The sequence below is a fragment of the Marmota flaviventris genome, chromosome 1 (assembly GCF_047511675.1).
Source record: "Marmota flaviventris isolate mMarFla1 chromosome 1, mMarFla1.hap1, whole genome shotgun sequence".
NCBI lineage: Eukaryota > Metazoa > Chordata > Mammalia > Rodentia > Sciuridae > Marmota > Marmota flaviventris.
Window position 1 is genome coordinate 209,828,825 of NC_092498.1, and position 10,522 is coordinate 209,839,346.

Consider the following 10,522-nt stretch of genomic DNA (forward strand, 5'->3'; position numbering starts at 1 on the left):
AGCGGCGGGGGCGGCTCTGGCAGGAAGAGTAAAGGGGGGAGCCCGCGCGCGCCCCCCACCCCGCATCTTCTGCGCGGGGCCAGACGCACCAGAGGGGCGCAAGGGCGGCGGCGGCCCGAGGGTCCTCGCAGCGCTCCAGGAGCGCAGCAGCCCAGACCCGCGGGCGGCGAGTTCCCGGTAAGTGCGGTCCCGAGAGCGGAGCGCGCCGGGGAGGCGTGGAGAGGGGGGCTGGGCGCCGGGGACGTCTGGGTCCCGCGCCCAATGGCTGGAGGGCGGCCGAGCGCCGCCCGCCCGCCCTGCCCGCCCCCTCTCCCCTCCCCCCGGCGCTCCCCTCCCCCTCCCCCGCCCGCCGCTTTCCCCCGCCCCCGCCCCGGCGCCAACTCCGCGGCGCCTCCTTAAAAAGCGCGCGGGAGTTGTAAGGGGGGGCCGGAGCGAGCCGGAGTGAACGAGAGCGCAGGGTAAAGGGGGCGGGCGGGGGGCCCGGGCTCCACCTTAAAAGCGGGCGCGTGGGGGTGGGAGGGAGGAAGGCGGGCGGCGGGGAGGAGGGAGGGAGGGAAGGAAGGGGGGCCGGAGTGTCCCGGGCGCAGGGCGCGCGTGCGGCGGCGGCGGCGGCGGGGAGGGGCCGGCCGCGCCGCGCTCCCCTCCTCCCTCCTCGCATCCCCGGCCCCGCGCGCGCCCAGCAGAAGCGGGTCTGTGTGTGCGTGCGTGCGAGTGAGTGAGTGTGTGCATATTTTTTTCTCTTTTCTTTCTCTCACTGTTTTTTCTCTCTCGCTCCCTCGCTCTTTTTTTTTTTTTTTTTTTTTTTTTGCAAAGAAACAGCAGCGCCGCCGCCGCTCCGCCGAGGCGCTGCGCCCCCCGGGGGGGGAGGCGGAGGAGGCGGGCAGCGGCGGAGGGAGGAGAGCCGGGGAGGGGGGCGCCGCGCTGGGAGGGAGGCAGCGCGCACGGTGCAGCCGGGCCGGGCGGGAGGCATGGCGGGGCCCCCGGCCCTACCCCCGCCAGAGACGGCGGCGGCCGCCACCACGGCGGCCGCCGCCTCGTCGTCCGCCGCTTCCCCGCACTACCAAGAGTGGATTCTGGACACCATCGACTCGCTGCGCTCGCGCAAGGCGCGGCCGGACCTGGAGCGCATCTGCCGGATGGTGCGGCGGCGGCACGGCCCGGAGCCGGAGCGCACGCGCGCCGAGCTCGAGAAACTGATCCAGCAGCGCGCCGTGCTCCGGGTCAGCTACAAGGGGAGCATCTCGTACCGCAACGCGGCGCGCGTCCAGCCGCCCCGGCGCGGAGCCACCCCGCCGGCCCCGCCGCGCGCCCCCCGCGGGGGCCCCGCCGCCGCCGCCGCCGCGCCGCCGCCCACACCCGCCCCGCCGCCACCGCCCGCGCCCGTCGCTGCCGCCGCCCCGGCCCGGGCGCCCCGCGCGGCCGCCGCCGCCACAGCGCCCCCCTCGCCCGGCCCCGCGCAGCCGGGCCCCCGCGCGCAGCGGGCCGCGCCCCTGGCCGCGCCGCCGCCCGCGCCCGCCGCTCCCCCGGCAGTGGCGCCCCCGGCCGGCCCGCGCCGCGCCCCCCCGCCCGCCGTCGCCGCCCGGGAGCCGCCGCTGCCGCCGCCGCCACAGCCGCCGGCGCCGCCACAGCAGCAGCAGCCGCCGCCGCCGCAGCCACAGCCGCCGCCGGAGGGGGGCGCGGCGCGGGCCGGCGGCCCGGCGCGGCCCGTGAGCCTGCGGGAAGTCGTGCGCTACCTCGGGGGCAGCGGTGGTGCCGGCGGCCGCCTGACCCGTGGCCGCGTGCAGGGGCTGCTGGAGGAGGAGGCGGCGGCGCGGGGCCGCCTGGAGCGCACTCGCCTCGGAGCACTTGCATTGCCCCGCGGGGACAGGCCCGGACGGGCACCGCCGTCCGCCAGCGCCCGCGCGTCGCGGAGCAAGGTGAGCGCGCGGAGGAGCCGGGACGCTGCGCGGTGGGCAGGTGCGGGCGAAGTTGGTGGAGGGGGCGGGAGTCCCGGGTGGAACTGGGCGCCGGTGGCCGGGGGTTTTACGCGCTTTGCGCGCGTTCCCTGCGGGCTCCGCGCGTGGTGACCTTGGCAAGTGGTTTAATCTTGCCGAGCCTCAGTTTCCTCGGATGTGAATGCCACTTGATCACAGTAGCGACCCCTTGGGGTTGTTGAGCGACTTTAGTGAGATTTGGCTAGTGAAGGCTTTATTAACACAAAGCCTGGCACGGAGTGACTGCGTAAAAGTTATCCGTATTGTTATTAAAGGTGGCATTGGGTACACGACTCGGCCTGGGATCCCAGGATCTGGGTCCAGGATTAGAACAGCTGCTATGCTTCTCTCCCTGGCCCCAGAGAGGTGGAGAAGAACGAGTGCTTGAGAAAGAAGAGGAAGAGGAAGATGAAGAAGAAGATGATGATGATGATGATGTGTCTGAGGGCTCAGAAGTGCCCGAGAGTGACCGTCCTGCGGGTGCCCAGCACCACCAGGTTAATGGCGAGAGGGGCCCTCAGACTGCCAAGGAGAGGGTCAAGGAGTGGACGCCCTGTGGACCCCATCAGGGCCAGGATGAAGTGCGGGGATCTGTACCTGGCAGTGGCAGCCGCCAGGTGTTCTCCATGGCCGCCATGAATAAGGAAGGGGGATCAGGTAAGGACTGCTGGGAGGGTGTTCACTGGTCAGAGAGGAACCCCAGTCCCAAGACAATGCCACAGGCCCGTCCTTTTTCTTTCCTAGCCTCTGTTGCCACCGGGCCAGATTCCCCATCCCCTGTGCCTTTGCCCCCAGGAAAACCAGCCCTACCTGGGGCCGACGGGACCCCCTTTGGCTGTCCGTAAGTTGGGGCACTTGAGACATGGGGGTAGTGCCCAGGTGTATGTAACAACTAGAGGGGCATCAGTGTTTACTGGTACCCTCTGTTTTGATGCAGTCCCGGACGCAAGGAGAAGCCGACTGACCCCGTGGAGTGGACGGTGATGGACGTGGTGGAGTACTTCACGGAGGCAGGCTTCCCGGAGCAGGCCACAGCTTTCCAAGAACAGGTGAGTTCCCAGCCCAGGACTTTATACACATATGCACAGAGGACCATGGCAGGGATAGGCTCTGAACCTCCCTCTCTCTGTCCCTCCCAGGAAATCGACGGCAAGTCTTTGTTGCTCATGCAACGCACAGACGTGCTCACCGGTCTGTCTATCCGCTTGGGCCCCGCCCTGAAAATCTATGAGCATCATATCAAGGTGCTTCAGCAAGGCCACTTTGAGGATGATGACCCGGATGGCTTTTTGGGCTGAGCACCCAGCCTTGCCCTACCCCCACCCACTCCAACCCCCATCTTGCCCAAGACCCCCAGAGTCCATGAGCTGGATTGGATGGGGACACCCTCAGCCCTCATAACAGACTCCAGTGAGGGGTGTGCCCTTCTCTGCTCTCTCTCCCCTTTGTCTCAAACACACCTGCTCCCCAACACATGCCCTGCTCTACAGTAGTAGAGTATGGGGGGGACTGGGCCTGCTCATTCACCCCAAAAGGCCAACCCTCCCCTCAACCCAGGACATTTTTGAAAAAAAATAGGGGGGCCTCCCATCTCCCCAAGATTCAGTTCAGCCAGATGTTTCTTATATAAATGTTTTGTTCTGCCTGTTCATTTTGGTGGGTGGTCTTTCCTTCCTCCCCCACCACCCATGCCTGCTCCCAGCCTGCTGCCCCTGGCCTCCAGCCCCTGGGGAGCATCTGGGGTGGGTCCCTGGGTCTTCTCTCCTCTCCCTTCTGTCAATCATTGCTCCAGCTGGCTGTATTGCTTTTTAATATTGCACCGAAGGTTTTTTAAATAAAATTTTAAAAAAAGAAAAGGGGAAAAAAAAAAGAGTCCATTTTATGAATGGAGTGGGGGAGGGGTGTTGAAGAGCCTCCTAGGTACACTTAAGCAGTTTGAGGAGGAGAAAAAGTAGTGATCTGGCTGTCTGGACCGTGCTCTAGTCATTGCTCAGGGATAGCTATGTTCACCTAGCACACTGGACTCTGGGTTTGATTCCTTAGCACTGCAGAAAGAAGGGAGGAGGAGTAATCGCTGTAGGAGAATGGGAATATTTGCTTTATCTTCTGTCATTTCCCCATTCTCAGAACCTCCCGGCATACACAGTAGGTGCTCAAATATTTGTAGAGTGACTGTTAACTCCATGTTTTATGAGCATTTTCTTGATTGTCCCCTCAGCAGTCCCATGAGGCAGAGAGCTCATAAAAACCCACTTTATAGGTGAGCCGTCTAGCTCAGCACAGCAAAAGATGCTCATGGTCACATGGGGGAGATCTGACACCTGTTGACTTTTTTTTAGTGGGGGTGCTGTACTTGGGATTGAGTCCAGGGGTGCTTTACCACCGAGCTACATCCCCTGCCCTTTTTTTATTTTTAATTTTTTGATTTTTTATTTATTTATGTTTTGAGGCAGGGTCTCGTTTAAGTTGCCCAAGCTGGCTTTGAACTTGCAATCCTCCTGCTTCAGCCTTCCCAGTCACTGGGATTACAGGGGTGCACCACCTCACCCAACTACCTGTTGCCTTCTTTACCTAGAACCTTGAAATGTAATTGATGTACGTGGCTTCATAGCTAATGTTCTATACTGCCGGCCTTTGCATGCGGTAAATAATCCAGTCTACAAGTGTTAGGGGCAGAGATCTGTGCTGGGAGCAGGGTATGAACAGAAGCCACCGGCCATCAGATGAGGTGATGGAATAGGGAAAATCTTCCAAGCAAAGATTTTTTTATTGTTAGTAGGGACTTGTGATGTAGTAGTTGTCACTACCACTAAGTTCATGTGCTGTTTCTCAACTCCATTCGTTTAAAAATAAAAGCCAGGAAGCCACAGGGGTGGAGCCTGAGCATCCCTCTCTGCTTTGGGACACGCGTTAGAGGCCCCTCCTGCCTAGGAAACCAGCTGGGAGAGAAAAAGGTGCTGATCCTTGGCCACACCCCCAGGATGTAGCCGCCCCAGCGGGGCCTGGGTCTCCGCCCTCGGCGGGTCCCTCCTCCCCAGTGCCAGGTGCCGGGAGCGCGCGGATGCGCGGGGGCCCAGCGGGTGCGCAGCGCGGAGCGGGCGGAGCAGCGCGCCTCTCCCGCGTGTTGAAATTCAAACGAGGCGAACTCCGCCCGCCCGGCGCGGAGCCGGCCGAGAGGTCGAGGCAGGGCCGAGTTGGAGGCGGCCGCGCTCCCGGTCCAGGCAAGTCCCAGGCTTCCTGGGCTCCTGGGGCGGGATTGAGCCCGCGGCCAACGTGAGCTGCGGAGACTTTTAAAGAGTGCGGACCCCGCCCCCGGCCCCTGATGGCGTCGGAGCAGTGGTTCGTGGGGCCGCTCCCCCTGGGCCCTGGAGAAACGCCGCCCTTGGACGACTTGGAACCCCGGACGCAGCCCTGCAGAGATCCCTCGTGGTCAACGCCGCCCGGCAGGCCTGAGGACCCAACCGAGCTGGAGCCAGAGGATGCCCAGGGGCAGTTGCTGGAGGTCCCTGCCTCCATGCCTTCCCCCGAGCCTCCAGCCCCTGACCGGAGGCCGACCCCAGCTCGCCTACCCCTGGACGCTATGTTCAGCCCCATCATGGAACAGCTCCGCTACCTGCTTAAGAAGGCAGATGACTTCCAAAGCTACTTGCTCTACAGGTGATCTTGGATGGGGTCCTAGGTCCCCAGGCTTAGGGAGATGGGAGATGGTAGATGCTCCAAATCAAAGACAGGGTAGGCAGCCCCCACCAGGGCCACAAACTCAAAAGCATCAGGAGCCAGATGGAGAAAGTCAGTGAAGCTGGTTGATCAGGCATACATTTCTGAGAGTGAAGAGGACCGTAGGACTGGGGCTGGCGACTGTTAAGACCGCCCAGAGGTTGCCAAGTCCCTGGAACTTTTTCTCCCTAATTTTAAATGAACCCCGGGGCAGCTAAACAAAACCCAACTTAGGCAGATTTGGCCCCTGGGCTACCAGTTTGAGACCCTAGAGGACAATGTGATTCCCAGACCAGGGGAAAAGGGACTCTGATTGTGTCATTGCCCACTGGAATCCCCTGGGAGTCTTGTTGAAACCCTAAATCTCTGAGCTTCATCCTACAGGGAGTTTTGAGCAAAAGTCAGTTTGTGGGACTCAGGTGTCAGCATTTAGCAAGTGCTCCAAATCAAAGATTCCCTGAGAAAGGCCTGGCCCTGGGGGGGGGGGGGGGGGATAACAAGGGTGGAGGCCAGGGATACAGGTGGGGAGTGAATAGGATGGCAGAAACTGGGGGCAGGGTGTGAGGGGTCCTAAAGGCCCCCTTCTCCCTTTAGCAGGGACCGAGTGCAGAAGGAACAGCTGGCAAAGGCCATGCCCACCTTCTTAAAGATGTGTGAGCCTTACTTCTTATACCTGGAGGCTGCAGCGAGGAGCATGCCCCCCATCTATGGAGCCCTGCAGGAGCTGGTTCGAAAGGGGGTGTGTGGGGCCGTTTTCCCAGTCCCTGTGCCCCTTTCTTCTGGAGGCCCCACACAGGCCTGGGGGTGAAGGGGTTGCTTCTGGCGGGCCCTCTCATTATGCCCATCCCCCCTCCGTGCAGCTGTTGGAGATCTCCCAACAGCTGACTCTACGCCTGGAACAGCTGGTCCTCATGTATGCCTCCTTTGGGTTCGTGGACCTGGAGGAGACTGACCCCCTGAGGTAAAAGAGGAGACAAGGGATGGGGACAGTGGTGGAGTCAGGGTCCAGCCTCATGTGCCTTCCCGTGTCCTGCCAGCATCTCCTGCTTCTTCTGTGGAAGGTTCTCCATCAGCCCTTCCCACGAAGTGTCCATCTTCAGATACTGTACCCCAGCCGCCTACACCGCCAGCCACTTCCCCCGGTACCTCTATAAGAAAATGCGCTGGAACCTGGAAAGCACCCCAGAGCCCAGCAACCGAGGACAAGATCCCCATGTGGATTAGTGAGTCCCTTAATCAAAGTCCTCCTCTTCCTATGCTGAATGCCATATTGGGCCTTTGAGCCAGTACCAAAGAGTGAAAACCCAGAAAACCAAGTAGCTTTGAAAGACCTCCCCACCCCACACTGGGGATGGAATCCAGGGCCCAGCACACGCTAGGTTCTACCCCTGAGCTGCACCCCCAGCACCCCCCCCCTTTTTTTAGCCCCATCCTCCCATCAAAATAAAAGTAGAATTTTAAAGAGAGCCACATCCCTGAGAATTTCAGGGCAACTTTGATAAGTTTCAATCTCATCCTCAACATTAAAGCCCTCCACAGAAAAGCTGGGAAATCATCACACTTAACTGTTGCTGTCTCTCCCCTCCCAGCTACTTCCTATGCTATCGAGATACATGGGAGGACACAGGCCAGAATCCAGCCAACTCGTGTCCCCAGATCCAGAAGCTGTGGTCCATCGGTCGATGGGTGCCCCTAGGGCCAGCTGAAGATGACCTTTATTCATGGTAGGAGCCAGGGCAGTGGCAAGGTGGAATTGGGGGGGAAGACAGGATCCCATCATCTAGGGAAGCCTCGACACTTTACTTCCCTTGGTAAACCGATAACATTTTATTGTGTCCCCAAAAGTGCTTTATGCAGACTCGTGTAACAGCCCACTGAGATCTAAAGTAGTGGCCCCATTTACAAGGAAGAAAACAGGTGTTCAGAGAGGTTAAGTTACCTGCCCAAGGACATACAGCAAGTAGAGTGATTGGCGGTCACCCCAGGGGAACCACTGCTCTAAGTTTCTCATCAACAAGGAAACAACTTCCGTCAGGATTCCCACCCCCCCCCCCCATACACCCGCAGCTGAAACAAAGCGAAAAGTGCTCCCAAGGGGCAGGGGGCGCTCACGTCCAGGCCTGTCTGTCCCCTGCCCCCTAGGATTTTGTGCCCGCAGCCTCCTGGGGACTACCAACAGCTGCTGACCATCGGCTTCGAGGAGCCATCGCACATGCTGGCCACCGACCTGCTGGTGCAGATTCTCATGGGTCAGGCAGGCCCGGCCCGGCCCCCGAGCGCTGTCGGGCCTCCGGCGTGGACTGCGCAGGGGCCTTGAACCTGGGGAAGAAGGTGGGGGCTGGAGCTTGACAGTTCCAAACTCCCAGAGAGGGGCCAGGGGAGGGGCTCACTCGTTCTCCTAGCGCAGCCTGGCCTCGCCTTCCAAGGGGCCAGGCCGAGCTGGCCAGTCTGCACTAAGTCCAGCCCGGTCCGGCTGGCCGGCCGCGGAGCCGGGAGTGCAGACACACCAGTTTTGTGTTAAATAAAAGAAAGAAAGAGGTCACAGGCTCAGCGTCCGCTCCGAGCGCCGCGCCCCTCCCCTTGGGGCGGGTAACCCCGCCCACTAGCGCCGCCTTCTGGGAAACGTAGTTTTTGGAAATAAAACTCTAGTCGACCCGTAGGCAAGGGGAGAATTTGGCGCATGCGCAGAGGTGCACGTGAAGCAAACCGGGAAGTAGTGGTGCCTGTCAACAACCGGAACCCAGAAAACCGCAAGTTTCGAGAGCCGGGAAATTCAACGCCCACTGGAGGAAGAGCCATAGGGCCACGCCCACCCACCCGTTTTGACCCGGAAAAGGTTTTGTTCTGGAGTAAAAGACTACATTTCCCGACGTACCCTAGGAAAAGGGCTGGCGCTCTGTTTCCGAAGGGCCCTGACAGACTTTTTCTCCGCCAGATTTTGGTTCTAGGAACCTGGCAGCTGACTGTTATTCGCGGAGTGTCTGGGGCGCTCACAGAGTGTGACAGTCTCAGGGAATCCCAGCGTGGAATCTCTAAGCCCCACCCCATCCTTGGACTGGAAAAAAGATCCTGGGCTGAGAAAAGTGAAACTCACCTGTCCAGTGCAAGCGAGTGGCGGAGCCTGGACTCAGTCGCGTTCCTCCGATCGTAGCTGCTCCCCTGGGGACAGCTTTTGGATCCCTCAGCATTTTCAGAGTGGAGACCCGGATTTTGTGCTTTTGAGCAAAACCCTGGTTTTCCTAATAATTCTTGGCACATGGTATGATCATCAACCCTCATTTACAAATGAGGAAAACGGACATGAGAGGTAAACTGAGTCGGGATTGGACACCAAGACCCTTGCTCTTCTAGAGACCATTTCTGGCTCCATCAAGGATTTTTTTAGTCCACAGTCTAGGTCTGAAGGACTTCGAGGGGGTTCTAAAGCTCCCCGATACTGATTTGAGTTAGCTCCTCTGAGTTTTCGTGCAGTTGTAAGATTTTTTATAGACTATCCCGGCCCAATAAAAAAATATAAAGTGAGCCACATGTGTCATTTTAAGTTTTCTCAGAGACACATTTTAAAAATAACAAGGGCATCCTCACATTGCATGAGGACCCAGGTTCCAGTCCCAGCACCACGAAAATAAAAACAAGAGGTCAGATTCATGTTAGTGATATTTTTATTTAACCAAATATATCAAAAATAGCATCTCTTGGGCTGGGGTTGTGGCTCAGGGGTAGAGCACACGCCTAGCATGTGTGAGGCACTGGGTTCGATCCTCAGCACCATATTAAAAATAAATAAATTAAGCTATTTTAAAAACCTTTAAAAAATAGCATCTCGACATGTAATCCATGTAGGAAAATTAATGTTTCCTTCTGGGTGTGGGTGCTAAGTCTTTGAAATCTGATTTGTATTTAACACAGCACATCTCAATGCAGACAAGCCACGATCAGCTGTAGACCATCTCCAAGCCAAATTCACAGTATACTTACAAACTAAAGGTTTCTGCTGGGTGGCAGCAGTACTGGGAGAGGAAGGAAACAAGCTTGATTTTCTGGGTCCTGTTGCTCAGGAACTGTCTACACTCATGATCCTCAAAGTTTAGCATGCATCAAAGCCGTGTGGAATGTTTCATCACTACGTCTGGCTGGGACCCAAGGATGTGCATTCTTTTTTAGTTTTCTGGTGCTGGGGATGGAACCCAGAGCCCTGCACATGCTAGGTAAGCACTTGATCACTGAGTGAATGGAATGCGCATTTCTAACACATCATTTAAGCATCAATGATCCAGCTGGACCAGACGCCACACTTTGAGAACTACTGATCTATATCTGCATTATAGTTCTCAAACAGAGTTGCACCTAGAAATAATATTGAGAGCTTTAAGAATTTCTGATGTCACCTGGCTGCAGTTACACATGCCTGTAATCCTAGAGATTCAATAGGCTGAGGCAGGAGGATCACAATTGCCAGACTGGGCGATTTTTTTAATATTTATTTTTTAGCTTTAGGTGGACACAGTATCTTTATTTTATTTTTATGTGGTGCTGAGGATCAAACCAGTGCCTCACGCATGCCAGGCGAGCGCGCTACTACTTGAGCCATATCCCCAGCCCCCAGACTGAGCAATTTAGCAAGACACCATCTCAAATTTTTAAAAAACTTAGAAATGAAAGAAGTGTTGGGATTGTAGTTCAGTGGTAGAGTACCCTGAGTTCAATCCCCAACACCAAAAAAAGCAAAAAACTGATGTCATCCTTGGGAGTGTGTAACTCTGTGATAGAACACTTGCCTGTATGTGCAAGGCCCTGGGTTCCATCCCCAACACTGAAGAAAACAAACAAAA

General features: G+C 58.0%; 2 protein-coding genes across 3 annotated transcripts; both read left to right on the plus strand.

Moving 5' to 3' along the window:
* The first annotated feature begins 868 nt into the window (after positions 1-868).
* Samd1 (sterile alpha motif domain containing 1) lies at positions 869-3,829 on the plus strand. The gene is made up of 5 exons (XM_027923435.2): positions 869-1,916; positions 2,336-2,630; positions 2,718-2,814; positions 2,911-3,022; positions 3,113-3,829. Exons 1-5 carry the CDS (start codon positions 969-971, stop codon positions 3,269-3,271), a joined length of 1,611 nt encoding a protein of 536 aa, XP_027779236.2. The 5' UTR covers positions 869-968; the 3' UTR covers positions 3,272-3,829.
* A 1,440-nt stretch (positions 3,830-5,269) lies between these two features.
* On the plus strand, positions 5,270-8,008 carry C1H19orf67 (chromosome 1 C19orf67 homolog). 2 transcript variants are annotated; one of them, XM_071609914.1, is made up of 6 exons: positions 5,270-5,630; positions 6,285-6,429; positions 6,551-6,651; positions 6,728-6,913; positions 7,280-7,414; positions 7,833-8,008. In XM_071609914.1, exons 1-6 carry the CDS (start codon positions 5,296-5,298, stop codon positions 8,005-8,007), a joined length of 1,077 nt encoding a protein of 358 aa, XP_071466015.1. In that variant the 5' UTR covers positions 5,270-5,295; the 3' UTR covers position 8,008. The 2 variants fall into 2 exon arrangements, with proteins under 2 accessions (XP_071466015.1, XP_071466021.1); XM_071609920.1 differs by having other exon boundaries at positions 6,288-6,429.
* The last annotated feature ends 2,514 nt before the right edge of the window (positions 8,009-10,522 follow it).